The sequence below is a fragment of the Glandiceps talaboti genome, chromosome 20 (assembly GCF_964340395.1).
Source record: "Glandiceps talaboti chromosome 20, keGlaTala1.1, whole genome shotgun sequence".
In the NCBI taxonomy this organism is placed as follows: domain Eukaryota; kingdom Metazoa; phylum Hemichordata; class Enteropneusta; family Spengelidae; genus Glandiceps; species Glandiceps talaboti.
The window spans coordinates 10,720,779-10,743,965 of NC_135568.1; the positions used below are offsets into that span (position 1 = coordinate 10,720,779).

The 23,187-nt window shown below is 35.3% G+C and overlaps 1 protein-coding gene across 3 annotated transcripts in view; it reads right to left on the reverse strand.

Annotated features, from left to right (window-relative positions):
- LOC144450729 (uncharacterized) overlaps positions 1 to 22,706 on the reverse strand; it is a 41,557-nt gene extending 18,851 nt beyond the window's left edge. For 2 of the 3 annotated variants that reach the window (XM_078141420.1, XM_078141422.1), the window contains exons 1-14: positions 22,595 to 22,706; positions 14,184 to 14,295; positions 12,264 to 12,718; positions 9,090 to 9,209; positions 8,801 to 8,923; positions 7,915 to 8,040; positions 6,457 to 6,570; positions 5,778 to 5,894; positions 4,913 to 5,029; positions 4,444 to 4,524; positions 3,364 to 3,624; positions 2,515 to 2,763; positions 1,818 to 2,063; positions 436 to 678 (exon numbers count right to left, since the gene is read on the reverse strand). In XM_078141420.1, the coding sequence (XP_077997546.1) occupies positions 436 to 678; positions 1,818 to 2,063; positions 2,515 to 2,763; positions 3,364 to 3,624; positions 4,444 to 4,524; positions 4,913 to 5,029; positions 5,778 to 5,894; positions 6,457 to 6,570; positions 7,915 to 8,040; positions 8,801 to 8,923; positions 9,090 to 9,209; positions 12,264 to 12,718; positions 14,184 to 14,254 (2,323 nt within the window). In that variant the 5' untranslated portion in view covers positions 14,255 to 14,295; positions 22,595 to 22,706. Of the gene's footprint in view, positions 1 to 435; positions 679 to 1,817; positions 2,064 to 2,514; positions 2,764 to 3,363; positions 3,625 to 4,443; positions 4,525 to 4,912; positions 5,030 to 5,777; positions 5,895 to 6,456; positions 6,571 to 7,914; positions 8,041 to 8,800; positions 8,924 to 9,089; positions 9,210 to 12,263; positions 12,719 to 14,183; positions 14,296 to 15,375; positions 15,461 to 22,594 lie in introns of those variants that run through there. The other variant, XM_078141421.1, reaches the window with a different exon arrangement.
- Between the last annotated feature and the right edge of the window lie 481 nt (positions 22,707 to 23,187).

Here is a 23,187-nt window from a genome sequence, read left to right on the forward strand (position 1 = left end):
TTCGTGAGACATTGGCCAAAAACAATGTTACATAATTTATGCAAATGTGTTATCATTATGCATAGAATGTTTAATGGTTAGACAGATAGACTGATAGGCAGGCAGGCAGGCAGGCAGGAGACAGACCCAGAGACAGACAGACAGACAGACAGACAGACAGACAGACAGACAGACATACATACATACATACATACATACATACATACATACATACATACATACATACATACATACATACATACATACATACATACATACATACATACATACATACATACATACATACATACATACATACATACATACATGCATGCATGCATACATACATACATACAAACAGACAGACAGAGCTGTAATATTACCACCCATTATAAAGGGTAAACCTGTTAACAGAGTTTAGATATAAATACCAAAATACTACATCATAGCACCTACCCGTTTTGCTTCGGTAATAATTTGTTTTACTGTAGTGCCCGAGTAATACGCTTTTGCCGTCTGGTGTTTCTGTACTCATGTAGCAGTTACCAGTTTTAGAGTAGTCCGCAGAATGACACACAAAGGCTGTACGTTGTAGACAAAATCGCAGACATTGGTCCATGCTGACTCCTCTGTTGACATGGTCATTGTATGATGTCACTGCTCGACCAATAGTCTTGTGGAAATAACTCCTTGGGAAAACTGGTAGGGAGAGATGGTAAAAAGGGATAAGCAAAAGTATACATAATCACAGAGATGAAAGTTGAACCAATTTCACCCATCCTCGACGAACAGTGCATGTCGCAGTTTCACTTCCAATTAGTATTTGTAGAAACGAACAAGATTCACAACAAATGAAAATGAAACTCAATTAATTGTAATACACTGGACCTGGTACTACATGGCCCACTTCAGTAGACTACATAAAATATAACATTATACATTTTCCCAGATTTCAATGACCAGTGGTAAACATCTGTTACAATTACTTATATTTATATTATTATATGTAGTTTTCAGTTTTAAAGAGTTGGTGTATCAACCAACATTTGTTTCTGCGAGGTTAGGTGAAATTGGATGATTAATTGTCATTGATGGTTACTGTGTACATTACCTAATGTTCATATGTAAGTAATATCAGAACAGTGCATAGAACATTTGTATGGACCAAATATGTGTTAGAAACAGAAAGGCAAATCACTGTCCCTCTGCCCTGATAGCAGAACTTTGGATAAACTCTGTCCTAATAACCAAAAGGGAGTGTACTGCATGGAGAGGAACTGTGTTCCAAACAAACAAATGAACATTTAAATAAATAGAAGTAAACATACATAAAAATAGTAAATATACCTGTAGATGTATATAGATACTTATTCATGTGCTAAAAATGATATTGTCATTTACTCATGCATATTATGTTTGATGTTTAGGTATATTTTAGCTTTATTTATGTCTGCACATATTTATATTATTTATAATGTATTTTTTTGGTTTTTTGGTTTTGTTGGTTTGTTTGTTTGTTTGTTTGTTTGTAGCATGGTTCCTGGGCATCGCATAGTTCATGTACCATAGCAATACAGTTACATCAGCTGTATCTGCAAGATTGTTCTACTTTTGAATAACCAACAACCGATAGTTTACGATTAGAGATTATAGTTACCAACAGAGAAATTCCTTGATTATGAAGACGTTTTTGATTTAATAAATAATTTACAAAAATATTGGACCTCACAGGCACCATCCTCACACTGATGACAAATTATGGAAGTACTAGATCAACAAAGTAACAGCGCCCTCAGTGTTAGAATGTGTTTTGGAATTGCAAAGTTACTGGTCCTCACCTTCTATAGATTCATAATGATTGAACTCAGCATCCACTGTCAGTGTAGCATTCGATGACGTCATAGATTCTCCATTCAGTAGACACAAACCATTTGTAGCCCAGTCCACAGACAGACAATCAAATGTCGTTGAATTGATGCACTTAAACAGACACGTCTTCAGAGTGTGTGATTCATCAGTTTCTTGAGGTGTCAATGTCGAACGGTGACCAGCATACTCCTCAAAATTGTTAAATGGAAACGTTTCTGAGAATATAAGGTGAAAGATGTTATGTTTGTTTTTGACATAACGGTATACACTGTTGGTCATGTTGTACACCACAAGGGCAAAAAAATAAAAACACATAAAGCAGAGCATATTTATTTCACGTGGTATGTTTTGGAAAGTGCCGCAAAATTATCCGGAGATTTAAATTATAACGTATAGAACCAAAACACTGAGGAACACACAACTTCCACAGGGGCACCAGCTGCGTGTATACATTCGATGAGGAGGCATACTTTTTGCTACATATTAGAGGAATAACTATAAATTGAAGAATATCCCAAGGTCATTTCTGCCAAGCTTGTATTTCTCGACAGCTATGAATGGAGCTATAAAAAATGTCAAGTATTGAATTTGGAGAAGGATGGCGGGAAATGTTATTTTTTTTTGTTCGCACAGCTGGCATTAGCATTATGTATATGTGTTACATACCTTTGCGTACATCAATATGGTTGAATTCGGCATCCTGTAAGAGTTGAACTTCTGCACTCCATGAATTCTCTATGTTGACATAACAAGTATTACGATCTTTCCAATAATCAGCTGAACGGCATTGGAATCCAGATGACGTCAAACACGCCATGATGCATTGCTCCTCCGTGACGTCACGAAGTTTAAATTCACTGAAGCCACGAAGAGCACGACCTTCATAAACAATGACCTGGTTCCATGGATAATTAGCTGTAAGTTGAGGTGAAAGTCAGATTAGCAGATATCCAGTCACAATAATTGGTTCAATCATGGAAACAAAGTTAACAAAGTATTTCGTCGTATTATCACATTTAAACAAGTTCAAGAGCAATTTCTTGTAACGTAAATGACTTCCCTTTGGTTTACTTTAGCACCGACTCCACCACACCTTTTCATCAAAAATAGTACCAGTAAATTAACCAAAGTTAGGGTTTAAGAATTGCATGTTTAGTATATGTTAAACGTGAATGATTGTGCATTTTACAATAACTTATATTAAATGTCTATGAGGTATTAGCAGTCGTTTACTACCCCGAGGGCTGTTATACTGCAACTATTTCGTGAGGCTGATAGTCGTGGGAAATAGTTGCTGCAGACTCGGACCTTTCTCTATAATGGTCTGAGCTACAGATCAGCACGTCTACTTGTTCCCGAATAATACAAGACAATAAATGTTTCATAACACATCACATTCTCTTGCAAGTATTCTTTTCAGAGCAAAGCAAATCACTGGCAGACTCTCAAGCTACTGTAAATGCTTTTAAAATTGTGCATGTCACCTAAAATAGGTATAGGAATTTGTATATCTACCTTCTCTGTTTTCATAATAGGTAATATTTTCGTCAGAGACCAGCATATCCCTTAATATTGTTTTGCTGCTGATCATTAATTCGCACACATTATCCAGCAGTTTGTAGTTTACAGATCTGCAGACAAAATCCGATTCATCTAAGCATGCGACTAAACACTCCTCCTCTGTTGAGGCGACCAGACTTTTGCTTGGTGGGGAGGATAATAATGATTCGACTGTTTTCTCAAACTCACTCTCCGGAAATGAAACTGTAGTCGATCCTACATAAATAAAAACAGAACAACGTTTATATCATGTACTATATTGCCGAGGTTCAGCCTCTGATATCGGTTTTATAATAATGTTATCAGACACAGCGTGAATATTTAAGGGACTGGACACAAATTATTGGGGGGGGGAGGCTGGAGTTTGCCAGAATTTTAGTGCATGACAAAGATTGACCCACCCTTACAAGATAATTACTGAGCCACCCCCCACCCCCCACCCCCCCCCCCCCACCCCGTCACTGAAATATCTCTGAAGACCTGCTCCTGGGAAATTGAAGTATTAAAGACTACTGTGTCGCTGTTGTTCCGTGTCACAGGTATTAATTGTTAGCACCTGCAGCTCTCCGGAAGACTGGTGCATTATGAATGCCCTTTATTAGTAGTCGTAGTAGTAGCATTTATTATTATTATTATTACTATTGAAATACCATAGTTCAAAGAATGGAGACCCTCCCCTCCCAAAGAACCACCGACCATGTAATTTATGTCCAGTCTTCAATGATGAGAATGTCATTTATTTTTATCTTTATGATTTTTCGTTCGTTACCTTGACAACATATGGACGTATCTTTCAAGTATCTCAACTTTGACAAGGCACTACTTTTTTCACGTATATTTACCGTGGGTCATATTAAGTTTCGCTCGTCCGGCAGTTATCAAGACTCCCTATCTGAGACCAGGTCTGAGAAAATTTGCATATCAGCATGTGAACATTAACACATTTAATAACAGTGGACACTAATTATAAGTAATAGTCCGTGCTAAACGTATTGACAAAGTGATTATTCTAATATTCATATAGTTTTGTCTTACCGATAACACCCTCGCCGCATCCCACAGATTTGTCTACACATTTTCCATCTTCACAACGTACCATTCGACCAGGGCACGGTGCTTTGGATAAAATGTAAACAAATAAACATAATTATTAGGACACCTTACTGTAAATCCTTGAACAAGGACAAAGAACATTCGATTTATTACACAAATATATCTCCTACTAGGAAGTTGCCATACTCTAAATAAATAAATAAATAAATAAAAAACAGGACAGAGAAATTGAGTAAGTTTTTTTTTCAGGAAAAAAGAGATTTCGCATGTAGTTGTATACAGCATTAGCAGAGAATTAACAAAAAATGTATTTAGATAAATATAATGATACCATCCATGACTCAATGTGTTTGTTACCGACAATTCAAAGTTTTTTATTTTAAAATTGACAAGGGCCGGGCAATGTATCATAGAAGAAAAATATTCCAAGAATGTAGTTTTCTTTACTTACTTCTTATGTCACATTCTAACGAAGTAATGTCATCACAACCCATGTACATGTCACATGTTGTTAGCTTAGTCACACATTTGCCATCTTGACATCGTACTTTATTTACTTCACAATCAGCTGTATATAGAAGTGTAAGAGATAACTTCTTACATAGGATAATGTACACTTTACATAAACTCCACACTGTACTCACAAATTACTTATAAGAATGGAACAGCTTTTAATGTTCTAGTAGCATTTTGAATACATTTATTTGATAATAGGGATGTTATTATCTATTTGAAAAAAATATTACTTACAAATATACAGTCTGACAGACAGAGACAGAGAGAGACAGACAGACAGACAGAGACAAGCAGGCACACACACATACACGCTCATACATACATACATACATACATACATACATACATACATACATACATACATACACACACACACACACACATACATAACTACGTACATCCATACATGCATATTGCTACTACTTCATTTAAATATGTCTTAACCAAAATAGATTCAATATACCAGTTAAAAGTAATATCAATACTGTAACAAGAGAAGAGCTACGAGGACAACCTTAAAAACGTTAAAAGAAAGGGTGCCATTAATTAAAGGAGAACGCTTAGGTATAGAATATAATTATAAGTCTAGGTAAACGACCTAGCAACGTACACACATTGTATATTAAAGTGTATTATCCACCCCCTTTCATGCATAGCACCTTTCATTCATGCATGCATGCATGCATGCACGCACGCACGCACGCACACACACACACACACACACATACATACATACATACATACATACATACATACATACATACATACATACATACATACATACATATGTTTGTCCCTACCGTAGGTGCACTTTGATTCATCACTCCAGTCACCACAATCGTTGTTGAAGTCACAAACCTTACTCTCTTGAATACATCGTTTGTTTGTGCATGTAAATGATCCATCGATGCAACTTTCTGGAAGGTGATCATTATATTATTGCAATTTGAAATACAATTAAACGAGGAACAAACTTGCACTGTTAATCTCATCGTAGGTGCTTTTGTATTTGTTTAAGCGACCAAACAGGTCACTTCCACCAACTCTGCATCATACAACCTCTTCGAGATCACAGGCAAGGAAAATAATTTTATCAGTGCTGAGATTGGCTTAGAAGAGGCCTGATGTATACTGGCCAAGAGACCTGATGTATATTGGGCGAGGCATTCGAGGAAACAAACACAGCTAGGAGTTTCTAATCTCATTAATCATGACCCAAACAATACAGAAGCTGGTGTTTAGCAGATCTCCTAGTTTTGTTTGGCCATATACATATATAATGACATCTGTGAACCCGGATGTTGATATCACTTTGAAACTATACAGCCAGGTAATTGCTATTACAACCTAAAACAAAATACAGGGGTGCACACGAACGTTGCAAAACCAAGAATGTCTTCCGATAACTTTACGCGAAAGTGCTTAGCAGTGAAATGTTAGACAGCGGAAGTTAAAATGTATTGCAGTTAAAAAAGTTACCGTATAATACGCAATTATGTTCATCACTCAGATCCTTGCAGTCTGGTATTTTATCACACGCCCATGCCGAAGGAATTCGTTTGTCAACGTCACACAGAAATCCATGTTCGTTCTCTGTAATAAAGTGAATAATGAAAACCAAATATAAACGTGATCAAATTTAGATTATAATGAATAATACCATTGGATTCTTAAGACAGCATTAAAAATGAACGTTCCAAAAGTCATATAAATTTGAAAGAAAAGGCTTCCACTAACATTTTCATGTTTTAAATGATGTTTTGCGTCTTCCTCACTCTATTTGAATAGCGACTTAATCATTCGAATATCAGGGAACAAATCCAAAATATATGAGCGGATATTTAGTTATTTAAAATATCTAGCAATGGTTTTATTTTGTTGACTTGGTTGTTCAATTCATGAAGCTAATTCCATGGTATTATTGAACTAAACACATTAACCATATACGTTTCATGACCAAAATGGGTGAATGGGTGTTAAAGTGGCCATAATGGATGAGGTTTGTGTATTTATATTTGATTTTTAATTTATAAAACAATTTTATCATTGCTTCCTACATGAAAAATCAATTTGAAACAACATATGTCAAGTCCTTGTGTGTAACTCAATACATTGCAAACGATTAATAAACGTGTACAATCTTTGTTATTGTATGTACAACACACCTTTTACAAATTTTTAGCTTTTTGCAAGGTAATGAGTTACAAACACAGACTTGTCGTTTCACATTAATGTCCCAAGTAGAAATCCATGATAGAATTGTTTTATAAATCCAAAATTAATTGACCAATCCTCATTCATATGGCCACTTTAACAGGAACTGCATTTAATTTGGCTTAATAATTTATAATCCATGATTTGTCCTTTCATACATGTTAACCTTTATCCATGTTTGTATTTTATGCCAATTGCTCTTCTCTTGTTAGAGTATCATTGTTTACTATTAACTGGTATGTTAAAGCTATTTTCGTTACTATAATGAGTCAATACGTGCTAGAAGAAGTCGGCGACCTTTAAATACGACTAGCATTGTAACTGCAGCTGACAAAATAATATTCAGGAAACCTATTAACTAGCCATATGGTGAATTGAACATATGAACTCTGAATAGTGTACACTGTTTAAATGCTTGATCAATGCAACCAGGTGTGTAATAGATTAGGTTTCATCAGAATAACAAATAACACAGAGCAAACAAAAGACCAATGCAAAATGGAATATCCATAGGTCGAACTCCAAAATGTTAAGGTTTTTTGGCGATTATGTTAGATATACGTGCAATAGAACTTGTATTGATCATATCGAACCAACACTGATTTTTAGATAGTTGTAACATTTTAGGGTAAATCTGTCGGTGTGTAGTTAGAGGAATTGATGGAAATAACAGAAAGTCACATATATCAATGATACAGAAGGTTAACTAGTAAAGCAGCTTACCACAGTTTATGAGAAGTTCATCCTCGCCATCACTGCAATGTTCATATCCATCACAAGCCTTTTCTTTGGGTAGACAATGACCATAATTTCCTCCAGACTTGCATTCAAACTCAGCAGAATTACACACTGCGAATGTAAAAATGTGAAATTTAACTCGCTAGTTTAAGCGTGTGTATGTATGTATGTATGTATGTATGTATGTATGTATGTATGTATGTATGTATGTATGTATGTATGTATGTATGTATGTATGTATGTATGTATGTATGTATGTATGTATGTATGTATGTATGAGTAATGCTAATTGTATTGCAAAATACTGCAGCATTAGTTCAATAATTGGTTCTAGTAATATCTGGAACAAAAGATGCAAGCATTATAACAATTAACACACTATATCTACCTTGTGATGTGGATAACGTGTTCAAATGCAATTTGATATATTTCCTGCTAGATGCAGTGTGAACCCAATAATACTGTACCTGTACAAAATAATTTAAATGTATTTCGGAAATAAACATAATTTGGTATGTATGTATGTATGTATGTATGTATGTATGTATGTATGTATGTTTATAAGTTTGCATGTATGTATGTATGTATGTATGTGTGTGTGTGTATGTATGAATGTATGTATGTATGTATGTATGTATGTATGTTTATAAGTTTGCATGTATGTATGTATGTATGTACGTATGTATGTATGTATGTGTATGTGTGTGTGTATGTATGTATGTATGTATGTATGTATGTGTAATGAAAAAATATAGATGTAGATATAATGTGTCTGTTGGATTGGGTTGTATGTTCGACGTTCAATTGTTGATAGGTACAGGATAGTTGCTAAGGCTGTTTCGTAAATACACGATTATGTTGGTTTTCTTACCACATGATAATTCATCTGCTGCGTCATAGCAATCGTTGGTTCCATCGCACATCTTTTCGCTACGAAGACATAGTCCATAGGGACTACCAGCCTCACATTTGAACTGACTGTCAGCACATTCACCTAATATTAGAGATAACACAAAAAGGAAAATCTTACACATATACTTCTGAATAATTCTGAAAGAAAGAAAGCTGCAAGTTACTCACATCTAACCCTGTCAGTAATATACATATATATCCAAAACGACCCACGAAGAAAAAAGAAAATCGTCGTTATTATTACTTACCATAATTACACTCTTCTTCATCACTACCATCTAGGCACTGCTTGGCGCCATCACATATCATGTAGGACTTTAAGCAGGTTATTCCATTACTGCATATGAAGTCTTTTTCTAGACAGGGAACTGTTGAGAGATTAGGGAAGCATTTGAATCGTTTGATTGATTAATGACGTATTTCCTTTTAAAATTCAAAGCTAAACAGGAGAAAGAAGTAGACTAGACTAGTGTTCTTGGTGCGTGACTATCGACGGCCAAGAGAATTTAACTAATCTAGAGATGAAGCGATTCGGTTTGTTTTTACTTAATTACCAATCGATAAATTCGTGTTATGCAATCAACTTTTAGAATGAAATATAATTTTGGAATTTTGTTTCCTGGTATTGATATCAAATTTTGAACATCCGTTATTTGAAACTCGAATCGAAAACCAAAATAAGAACAACCTTTAACGTTCTCACGTGATGAAGAATGGCTTTACGTCTATTCAGTGGTCAAGACTTGCAATTAAAATGATAAACTATCATTGTCTCATTAAAAGCAAAACTCATTCTAAACGGAATTCGCTATTTCAAAAATTTTCAACTGTATAGTAACCTTATATAGATTTCTGCTATCCACTTAACCACAATAACGAAAACTTTCCACCAGAACCAATCGCTAGGCAATTCCCTCGGTATAAGAATATCTGTTTATTGGCAAATAAAAGCTGAACAGGGCAATGATTAATTAACCCACTTAGTATAATTTAATCTTGATTATTAAGTCAAAAACAAAATTGATTGTCCTTGTGTAGAAAATTAAATATTACCATATTAATCAGACATGCAACTCCTTGCTAATTAGATCTCATTTTGGAATAGTTAATTCCTGTGTTGAAACAGTATAGTAGCCAAATAATTCACTGCCATAAACGATGGGCTTTCCAACTCACGTGGTTGTTTGAGTGACCGTGCTAAATCTGTAATCTACCGGTGGGGGGGGTCCCTGAATTTGAGACTGGCGTGTGTGGCCGAATTTCAAAACATCTAGTTATGTACAATCCACAGACAAACGCATTTATTGTTAGTAATTTCCCGCCACAGTCATCAGTCAGTCAGTTGCCTTTATTCTGATGGTATGAAGGTATTTCTAAAACATTAAGACGATTTCCATGTTATCGACATCATGAGTAAGAAATATTCAGATCAAAAGTCAACTCATTTTCTATGTTGTATTTATCATTGAAATTCATTCACTATTTACTAAAACGTTGCTCTTCTATCAAGCCAAAATGGCGTCGCTGTAAAACAAAATGAAGCCTCGTGCAAGCCATGTATATACACACAATTGCGCCAGAACATTTGGTCTGATTTAAACTGTTGATATGGATAATTACACTAACGTAGTCTTAGCTGTTGACAAGCTGTGATATTGAAAGCAGAAGTGAAATGGACATAGGCATAGACATGATAATGTCACAGCCGCGCTGGAGGGTGAAGTTAGTTTGATAAATGTAACTATTAATATGCTCATAAATCATAAAATGCTCATAAACATAACATGCCATCGTCCTTAAAGCTTAGCATTAGTCCACACCTGATATCTGATGTGATCTATTTAAACGGAAGACAAGGCGGTCCCTTACGGCCGGAGGCGTCCACGATGCTATTTAGTCGTTTGTTTATTTAATCTTTTGCAAAATTAAATTCACTTCTGTTATAAAGATGTTAATCATACTTATAAAACATGTAATACTACAATATGAGAACATTGATTTGTGTCCAGGGGGATTTTTATCAAAATAAATGAATCATATCACACTGATGAAAATAATAGAGACATCCTTAAAGGCATGAAATACATTAATACATTATTTTTCTTCTGATCAAATTCAGGCTCCAATTCATAATACATGACAGATGCTAAATGTCACAGCAGAGTACATCTTAGCTAGTAAATGAACTATGCAAATGTTTATTAGACACTTCCACTAAAGGAATAACTTTCATGCTTGCCCTTGCCTAATGTGGTGTTACTATATATGTAGGTCAAAATTAGTTTCAAATGAAATCATAGTACCCTGTATTCATATGGCCTAAAAAATAATTGTTACGTTCGGGTTACCCGACCCCACCTAGTTTTTCACTGCTGACCCTAAACTTTGTTTTACATATTCGAGAAAAAAATAATACAATCGCGAAAATTTTGAAGTCTCGCCAGAAATAGGGTATGCGGAAACTGACATCAACTTAAAAAGACAATTTAAAATTGTTCTTTCAATCTGTAATGGCTGTGCTTCTGATAGGAAGAAAACAATAACACAGAGACCATTTGGAAAACAACGAAAAACATAACTATCTAAACTAGACATTCACACATGAAAATATTATAAGAAACTAAAGTGAAATAATCTACCCACTCCACCTATTCTAAAATTGAGCATAATCAGAACCACACAATTTTGTTTATTAAGCCTATTCAGTTGATATATCTCCCATTTCTAGTAATACTGTCTTAGATCACAATAGATTCACACATACCTCGATTAACGTTAAATTATGTTTTAATGTGCAGTGTTTTTTAAGGGTATGATTTTCATGTTGGCATGTATGATATGAATGTATCATACGATTGTTTTTGCAAAATGTTCTTCCGTTATATGTTGATGGCTATGTTGGTTTAATATTAATTTGCTGCACGGTTTTGACTTGAAGAATCAAGATGTATGAATGAACTACAGAGCATATGAACATGTTTATATTCAATATTCAAACAGCTGGACAGTGAATGCGGAAATAAATGAAGAGGCATGGAGTTAATTTCAAGACGTGATGCGTACTCAACGAATTTTACCCTAGCTGGGGCATACGCAAGTATAAACACTGTAACCAAACAAGCCTGCCACTGAAGGGTTGTTTTCCCGCACATGTATACTTACACACATTACACAACAATAACAAAAACAAAACCAACTACAAAGCTCGAGGTGGTGGTGGTGGTGGTGGTGGTGGTGGTGATGATGATGATGATGGTGATGTTGGTGGTGGTGGTGGTGGTGATGATGATGATGATGATGATGATGGTGATGTTGGTGATGGTGATGATGATGATGATGATGATGATGATGATGATGATGATGATGATGATGATGATGATGATGATGATGATGATGATGATAAAAACAACAACAAACCTTACCATAGTATGGTAGAATTTCAGTTCCCTCCACTGCTGTTGTAAGTTCATTGTATTGGCTTTCGCTGATCGCAGATCTTCTCAGTTTATTAGTGTTACACACTGTTATAGCTGGAAATTTTAAAGATGGCGTCGACTCCACTTCGATATGCACTGACAGAGGATGGGCTATGTACAGCTGGACCAATAAAGCAAACTGCCTGACGAAAGCTCCAGCCGCTACTAGAAAGAAGACTGACCAGATAAGTCTTCCCAGTGTTGATTTTGCTCCTGCAATTCGTGGGATACCATGTGCCGTTGTTTCCAATCCAAACTTTTTGATTACATCGAAGTAAGTTTGCTGTTCATCGTTAGGTTCCACTTTCACAGTCGTCTCATCAAGTAGACTGTTTCTCTGTCCACGGTCAGCATAAATAGTGGCGTATTTTTGTCTACTACTGTTTCCATTCTCCTCGAATCTAAAGGGAAATAAATTAACAACTGATATATTCATTTTGTATATAATGAGCAAACAGTATTTCACATCTCTTCACGGTTTTACTCAACACATTGATCACTACTAGAATTAAATTATTGGGCCCCGGGAATAAAAGTGGCGATGCAGCGTTTTAATGAGCTAACATTTCACTCGAAACATACCCTTATACCATGCGCAAGCCAAGTTGAAGGCATTCAAACAGAAAATACGAAATGCAGAACTTATCTACTACATCAACTCAACGCGACTAAATCATTGGTTGTGTGGTGCTCGAAATACAACCAGCGAGACAGCACAAATGCGTTTCTTTGCTTGCAGTTGAGCAGGTATGAGACCAGGTTCATGCAAAGACGTGCAAAATTAATGTAATTAGTGCCAGTAATATACTTATCAGAGCATAAACACCACACTGGAGCCCGGATTCCTCGACTCTGCTTACTGATAGAACACAACGTATTGTAATAAAGAGTATGTTCCATTATAACTTCCAAAGATATAAACAAACTGATAAAAATGTCGTGTGAACCTATCCCAAAGGCACCGACTGTTGCTTTTGTATCAGATGTATATTGTTGTTACACCTAATTTTGTCTTTGCATGAAGGCTTTCCTTGGCTCACTTAATTCAAGCAAAATCACTGGTGTTTTTTTTTCGCTGGTTGTAAGCTTATGTGTTCAAACGTTCAGAATCGCCATATTTTCCCCATTTTTTCTTTTATTAAACTTGCGCCAGTACAATTACAGTTACCTCCAATAAATTATTATATTCAGCCGGAAAGTACTTGTGACATAAGCGTTTTGTGAGTACTCGTCTTTGACTCAAAGTGACAAGACTCCTTAGGTAATAACTCGTATTTTCCTCGGCTGAACAAAAAACAGAATAATATATTGTCTCTTCTGTGTTAGTTGATAATATCTACATAATCCCCTCGTTGTACATAGCACATGTTATTTGGCATATGGTCAGATACAATGTTTGTCTAAAGTTTCAAGGCTAAAATAGAAGGGAGCTGGCTGGAAACAAAACTTCGTCCAACAGAACAAAAATCTTACTCATATTGGCGTTTTTCATCATCTGGCTGGACAAAGTTTTACCAACATTTCTTGAGCTACTGTTATCTTAGAAGATCATCGCCAAATCATGTACATATTGTAACAATGCATACTTTTATCAGGGATAGCAATGGATTTAAATGTAGCAATTGAACTTAACATTTTGCCATACCAGGCAATAAGATGCAATACTGTTAAATTCGATTTTGTCGAGTCAGACGATAGGATATAATAATATTGGTCGTATATTTGTTGAGCCATACAATAATGCGAATGTGTTGACTCCTGCGACGATTGTTTCAAAACCGCTGTATCCCCCCCCCCCCCCCGAGGAAAGTCATGTTTCACAATCTATGGATCTTGCAATATTGTGGTCTTTTTAAACATACTTACCCGGTTTCACTTTCTGTCGGTTTGTTCATTTCGTCCATCGTCATCCATGTTGAATATCGTCTGTCTGCCATGATCACCACATTTACAGGTCCTAATTATCTCGGTTCATGGCCTACGCAGTTTTGAATTTTCAGATAAAGAGATTGTGAATTAAAACATGGCAGAGAACCAAAGTGATTAAACCAATGTACAATATACACATTCATATTCATTGATATGCTATCTCCCTATCTCCGTAGCCTCTATGTCTCCCTGTCTTGCCTATATGCATGTCTGTCAATCTTCGCCTCTGTCTGTCAGTCTATCTGTCTGCCTGTCTGTCTGTCTGTCTGTCTGTCTGTCTGTCTGCCTACTTGTCTGACTCCGTCAGTTATTCTTAATCATCCTGTCTCCTCTCTCTCTCTCTCTCTCTCTCTCTCTCTCTCTCTCTCTCTCTCTCTCTCTCTCTCTCTCTCTCTCTCTCTCTCTCTCTCTCTCTCTCTCTCTCTCTCTCTCTCTCTCTCTCTCTCTCTCTCTCTCTCTCTCTCTCTCTCTCTCTCTCTCATTATTCATATTGAGGTAAAACAATAAAATAACATGTCAATTGGCATTACAAAGTGACCTCGACATATATAGGAGATGGCACATTTTCCATTTACCTTATCAAAAACAAATTTCCGACAACAATAGGTAACTTAATCTGGAGATATTGTCTAGAACGTTAAATTAAATACGTATTTAAGAATAAAATTACTAACTGTCAAATTGCTTTTCCTATGTCACCAGTTGTTATTTGATAATTATTGACTGTCAAATGTCGACTATTTTCAGTTACTGGGAATTCCTATCAAAATGGTGGACATCGTGCATGTATCCTAATATTAGTAAACGGTTCACAGTATTCATGAGGGGTTTTCATTCTTCCATAAAACTATGTGCATACATGTGGCGTTTCCATCACAAAGGATTTAAATTTGTTAGGCATGCTTATATAGATTTTGAGTCATCAGCTGACAAGACTAGTACACAAAACATAATGTATGCAAGCTATTTTCAATGAATTAAGACGGAACACAGTCATAATTCATGTTTTCAAATGAGAGATGTTTTTCCAGGATGAGACGTCAACAAACTGTTATATATACACTGTATGTTGTGATCTACTGACTACGGTATAATGAATTGCAAATGATAGTTGCATTTACTACATTACCTGAAAGTTTTATGTATTGGTGTACAACATCTACGACGATGCTCGTCTGCTAGTTCATGAAATCTAGAAATATCTTATCTGTGCTGCCTAACCTGATGTTTAATGCTTCACAATGAAACTTGAAACTATTGATTGAATAATAAATAATACACATCTATGCAAATATGACACAGATATCAATTGAAGACCCTATACACAGAGCTTTTTTTAGACGCTGATTACATATACTGGTAATACTTCAAAAAGCATTAGCTATAACGGAAACATTTTTTTTCACAGAAAAAAAAGAATTCGCTAATAACTGTTGAATTACTTATACCTCTTAAGAGTCATTAACCTTTGCTCAAATAATAAGCCTAAGCGGTAAAAGGTAAAAATCTTACAGGAAAATCTAGATTTAATTGAATGTTATTGCACATAGTAACGCTTATCACGTGATTACGACGAGAGAAACCTTGTCTCCTCGTCGAGTTTCATTTCACCACAAAAGAACAAACAACTGCATCGTCAACATGAACGGATGTGACGTAATGATTATTCATAAAAGTGTTGTCGCTGGCTGTTCGAGGTTCTCTTATTTTCGAAATGGCTAAAGTGCTTGGGCAAGATTTGAACCACGATTGTGCCTCGGTCAACCCAGCTGTATAATTGGGGACCTGGTAGGATAGAGGTTGCAATGTGAATGATTTAATACTATGCGCTTATAGAGGCAGCAATGGATTGTATGCTCCCAAGGGAGGAGGTAGTCTTGTGAATTGTTCTATATAATTATAATTTCATCAATACCTTTTGAAATCATAAACAAGGACTTGGAGTTTTAATATATAAGGTCTCATGTTATTGAACAAAGTACTTAATTTGATCTGACAAGGTCGAACAATTATTTAATTGTTTGTTGTGATTAAGTAGAAATTTGACACAAAACACCTGTCAGAGTTAGGACGGGTCAGTTGTCTCACGACCGTAGCTCCCAGCCTATAGCTCACTGGTCACATGCCCCACATACTCACCCCACCCACCGAGTGTTATCACATCTTTTGATATACTTTGATGAACAAATAGTGTAGAGCCAATCATGTACGGGTGTAAGACTGTCTTTAAAATTGCTTCGTACAGAGTACTGGGTATGAATGAAAAAGAAAAACCATCGTGGGTGAAAAGGAGGATGATCACAGTCATATACATGAGAGGGCGAGGGATGAGGATAATACACATATGCATATTCAGACAGACAGACAGACAGACAGACAGATAGACAGGCAGAAAGACAGATTGTGCAGCTGCAGTGCCCTTTGAAAAGAAAGTGCGCACACCCTTAGTGATGTTGTGTTTTTGCATGTTGACGAGTTCTCGATCTTGTAACTCGTTATTATATTACATAAATTTATGCATGTATCATAATATATTGTTTGTGATATGACTACAGAAGCTGACAAATTGTTCCACACGTATCGATGACGCGGTTAGTATTTAGTCTACAGTTTTGTAATGTATCGTAAGCTATAAGCTTAGTAATACCCATCAATGTCGCTGTGACAAGAACTATAAAGTTTACAACGTGCATTGTTGGCATCAATATTACTGTAACAGTAAACCATCAGTAGATAGCCAATCTTACCGCATGTTTTGCTGTCAACGTCCCTATGACACCCATTTTATAAGTGTAACTTGGCTCTTGATTGGGGTCAACTGTCCGTCCACCATTTCAACTGTATACGATTTGCTTTGTCAAACAATTTCGTCTGATCGACGATTATTATCGGTGCAGTGACCTTCAGTGGCTATATACCAAACGACGACAAAAGAAGGCAGTCTGGCTTCTCTGGGATTACTTTTATTACGTAATGAATGAATAGAGCGACATTTTCAATGCAGTCTCAAATAGATTATAGGAATTCTAATAAAGAACTAAATAACAGAGGGGTCTGGAAGATACAACCCGTCCTCTGTCACTGTATACTTGATGCATAGAGTACAAATTATTATCTTGTATTGCGTTTACATAGTAACCATTGTGACGTTTAATTTGTGATTTTTATTGTTCTATAAACTTTTGATCCCAGTCTGGCATTAAGTTCGAACACAAGATTATATGCAGTCGTAAAACCAAGCATGCATTGACTAGAAGTGGTGTCAAAGTACTCTCAGCGACTCGACCTGACAAAAGGGCAATTTTAAAACATGTATTCCCAGCTTTACCTCTAGTAGGCAAAAAAAACTTGCTTTCTGGTTTCTATTGGCAAAAGTGCTGTCGTGGTCGCCGAAAAATAATTGTGGGTCAAATTCCTCCGCCCCCATTCCCACCCCCACCCACCCCCAACACCACCCCCACACATCGAATGGTTTACCCCTTATTGATTCTAAGGCACGGAATAAATGTCGGACTTCTCATGTGCCCTTATGATATTAGATTTTGTACATGACAAATTCGCTGCTTCCAACTAATATTAAATTCGACAAGCAATAAATTAAATACCACCTTTCGAAAATAACGACAGAAGTGTGACTCATTAAAAATCGTCAAAATTTCGTCGCTGGGGTCGAATCTAAAGTAAATTAATCACGCGCGTGTCATGAACAGTCATGTCTTTAAAAATATGACGGTAACGTCAACATCGTGCATCAGTCTCGTATTAAAATTAACTTCAGCTTCTCTTAAGCGCCTTGTATATCATTAGACCCTTTAAGCTGATATTCGTTTTAGTAGTAAATTCGACAAATTGGATTCGACGTCTACTACCGTAACGTGTTATGTGGAATATTGTTCGCCGTGTCGACTTAGATTAGGTGCATGAGAAATTTGACGATTATTCTGGGCCTGAAGCATTATTTGTCCTACAGTTTCATTACAATTTGATTTTGTATATAATATATCAAAACAAATATAATCCCAAAATGTAAATTCATGGAAAAGGAAGAAATCTCTGAAAACAAATTTCCATAAGTGGAAAAGGAAGAACAACTCGGAAAAGAAATTTCGATGTTTGGAATGTAAAGAAAGTATATTTTTAAAGTCATTTTATACATGCCCCAGGTTTGCAAAACATTTAATCTTACATTTGATACAACAAACGTGTGTATATCAATATGTACCAGTTTTCTTAATATATCGAACACTGAAATAATGCCACTGCATAATAAATTTGATTGCCCTAGCTGAATTTGCTAGAGATCTCATCGTTACAAGCTTTACTTTAACTAAACATTTTTCAGTAAGTATGATACTTTTAAACTATGAAATTAAAATAAAATAGAAAAATATTCATATCAGAACAGTATCCCATGAACCGACTGTTAGCATCATTGCATGATGAAAAAGGTCGATAGGTTACATTACACATGATACAACTAAACTATTAGGCTACATGTATACCTGTATAATAACGTATAATAATGTATGTATGAAAGGTGGTATGTATGAAAGGGGTTGGATAATACACTTTAATTCACAATGTGTGTATGTTGCTAGAACGTTTACCTTGACTTATAATTATATTCTACACCTAAGCGTTCTCCTTTAATTAACGGCACCCTTTCTTTTAACGTTTTTAAGGTTGTCCTAGTAGCTCTTCTCTTGTTACAGTATTGCTGTTTACTTTTAACTGGTATATTGAATCTATTTTGGTTCAGACATATCTAAATAAAAAGTAGCAGCCGTACATATTGTTTACAGTATTGTAGTGGTTTACAATATACTACTGTAGTATGTTTTGAAACTCCCATATATAGTGAAAGTTACTTATGGCCGTACATACATACATACATACATACATACATACATACATACATACATACATACATACATACATACATACATACATACATACATACATACAGACAGACAGACAGACAGACAGACAGACAGACAGACAGACAGACAGACAGACAACGGACGGATGGACAGATGGACTTACGGACAGACAGACAGACAGACAGACAGACAGACAGATAGACACAGACAGGCAGACACATACATACATGCATACATACATACATACATACATACATACATACATACATACATACATACATACATACATACATAAACTTTGCCCTATTTTATTGAAGTATGCATAATATAAATAATAAAGCAAACACATATTCCAATACAAATTATCTATCAGTCAAAAGGATATTTATATTATTGAGGAAATGAACTGTCACAATTCTTATACTGAGAGGATTTTGAGGTTCGACTTCAAGCTTCTTGATAATTGTGTGTATCTACAAATATTTATCTGAGGTTAACTTATAATCGATATATTCTCCTATTCAATGTAAATGAGTATAGCTTGGTTTCATCGCAACACTTTCATATTAGCGTTTTCAATGAAATGGAACAATTGAAGGACAGTTCAAGCAATCGTTAATAATTGTCGATTCTGTTATTGCATAATAGTTTAATTTGTTCATCCAATCGTCAATGTTGAAGCCAACATAAGATGAATTAATTGCGATGGCAATAAATGAAATTAAATGTTTATATCATTTTCCCAATCTTGTTAATTAGTATTCGATGTCATTTCATACAATTATGCTAATTGATTTCAAGCTTATTTCTACGACTCTTAATAGTAACGCAAGTTTTCAAAATTATATGCATAAGTATCATTAATGTATGCACAGTCCTTTTACGTATGGATACACTCCCATAGTGCAAAGCAACAAAATGTCGCCTGAACTGGTACGAAGAAATCGTGTGATGTACTGTTCTTTCACATGCATAGAAATAACACGGCAGTGAAATACATTGATAGTTAAAGACCAGGGTTTCAACCCGAGGTTCTTGCAGCAGTGTTGTGTTAAGTGGAACCATAAGGTTTACTTAGAACAGTTTCTTCTTCTGTAATTACGTTTTGTATTGAACTGTATTACAGCTGTTATTACAGGCCATTTATACAAAAAGTCTATGTGATTATGCATTGAGATTATTTTAATCTAACGTCGTATGACACTTGGTATATATAACTACAGAAAGGTGTTCGATTGCCTGCACATATAGCAGGCACTTAACACAGTATATTTGAAAGTATCAGTATTATTAAAACCGAGCAAAAATATTACTTTTCTGAATTGCATTTCTTGTGGGAAGCAAATTGAATACTCATCTCACAACATCGTCATTTTACAGGATACACCTGCTGTTGTAGCGCTTTAGATTTACAGAGATTCACCTAGCTCAGTCAAAAGCTCATATCGTTGTAGTTATTTTAAAATCAGACTGGCGTCTATGTAAGTGCTATCAATACTACACCGCATTGAACATTGAACTTTATCGGTGAAAGAGATACAGACTACAACCAGTGAAGTAACTTACAGTAAAAACTAAACATTCTGGCGGCGGCCATGGAGGTACGTTCCTTGGGTCTAATCATAGCCTTGGACCAGAAAAACAATTACAGCTTTAATTTTCTCATTACCTACTACACCAAGTGCATTTGCAGAATTTTCGTCAGCTATAGCACATAACTTTAAGAGGGGTGGATAGGAACCACCATGAATATTTGAGAAATGGAACACACATTTTAAGAAAGAAGTTGCCGAAAACTAAAGTTTTACACCGGTCGTAGAAATGATGGCACGACTTCAAAATATTAAAACACATGACACTGTGTGGCTTACATATGAATTTAAGGAAGAATTCGCCTCCATGAGCCAATTTGTATGATAATTAGAGAAGCTAGCATTACAAAATAACTATTTGCAGTGAAACTCGGTCGACTTAATTTTGCGTTTGTTTGCACTTTCCATCAAAATGTTTTAATTGTATGTGTTTAATTGCTTTCGAACCTAATCCTCTCCTATTTCTTCTTAGAAAGGTTTGAATATAATCTACGTCCGTTGCTGTGAAGTTATAATTAGTTTTGCTATTCAGTGCATTGATCAAAGCATGTGTGTACCTTAATCATGTTGAATTATATTCATATGTGTGTATATAATTGTTAATTTCAGTTACAATCAAATGTCACATGCCTGTAACTTTGCATAAGGTTCATGGAAAAAAACTCACTACCGTACAGTGAATTCTATAGAACGTGACAGGATATGCAATGACTTCATAAAAATGAAGTTATCGATGAAAATGGTTATTGAATTATAATCCCGAAGGCGTCTTATTTATCAGACCGTAAATTTTCACTTTTGTGATGAAAGAAAGAAACTGTTATTCACTTAGCATCTGTACACACACACATGCAAATTAAGGAAGAATGCAAAATGAGCGGAACATTTTATAATACTCAGTGGTAGCATTAACTAAGTTAACTGATTCCGCTGATGCCAATGACACTGTCAGTTCCAATATTTCATCTTATAATTTTATATTATTATTTTCTCTCAACTTATTAGACAAATTTGCTATTTTGAAATTATCAGCAATATATTGCAGGTGTTTTGAATAATTGCTTACAATATTTTAAATTTAAACACTAATAAAAATGTGGACTAAAACGACATGATCTTATAGAACCATGAAAACTGTAATAAGTTTATTTCATATCTTGGGAAACAGCTTTGAGCTACAATTGTTCAGGGGCTAAGAGTTCAGTATGGCGTATAGCTTCTAAGTTACATTAAATTATTAAAGCGGACAAGTATAGTTGGTAATACTGCTAGACTAATACACTGTGTCATATTGAAATAATTTCTGTACACTTCAAGATCTATTAGCCATATGAAACCATTCAACAATTACAACAAATGTGTATATGGTCTTAAGCTACTTATTTGCTAAATACATATATAATTGATGGAATACCATCCATTATACTGCCAACTTCAAAACAGTAATCTCATTTTCACTCTCATCCCAAAATTTAATTCCCATCAATTTGCATATGTAATATATATGACTACTTACAGTGCAGGTAATTTCATATTTGGTTTTTGTTTTGATATATTGGCGATTGTTCTAACTTCGGCTGTAACTAACAGTTGGACTGTACGTGTGTTAGGAGGTGTTTCATGTGATATGGGGTGCTAAAATATTCAATCAAGTCATTTCTATACATAAACTCTAACTGCATTGTAATTAATTCACATCAAATTTTAATGACAGCCTGACAAGGGGTTATAATACACACGTATTGCTATGGGCAATAAAATGATGTATAATTTTCAATTATTTGCTATTTATGGCTTCTCTTTAGAGTAAACAGGCATAGAGGTCACAGACAATTGCTATCCGAAAAGGGTATATAATGCTTGAATAGATACTTACGTTTTAATAGGAGTGTTCCCGGCTATACATACGTCACCACAAACAGTCTACGCCGATGATTAGTTCTTCTCAGAACAGCGCAAAGGCCGAACACGACCATGTACAATGAAAGGTGAACACAGACTCCCCTTCACACTGTTGATCACTGTTACATGTACATGTATATTATAATTTATGCAGTCACTGGCACATAATTTACAATCTTTGCAGTTTACGACCAATCCAAACTTCTAGATAATTATAATACTTTTCATATTAATATTGCATAAAACTCCATTTTCCTAATCCGTTCAATTAATAATGTGTTGATTACCTGATTGTAATAACTTCCATAACTCATCTGGGACTTTTAATAATCGAAACGACAAAGTCAATTACAGAAAAAGTAGGTAAAAACCTGTTACCATAATGTTATTACCAGCTCGTCAAAAGCCATTATTAAATGCTCAATCCAGCAAAATTCAGACTGATCAATTTCATTTTGACTTTTTAATGTACACGCTTTTACAAGATTATCTGTCAGTGTTATCAAGATCATCTGACATCCGTGTATTCACCGTCATCATGCATACCTCCTTCAAAGAACTTGCATT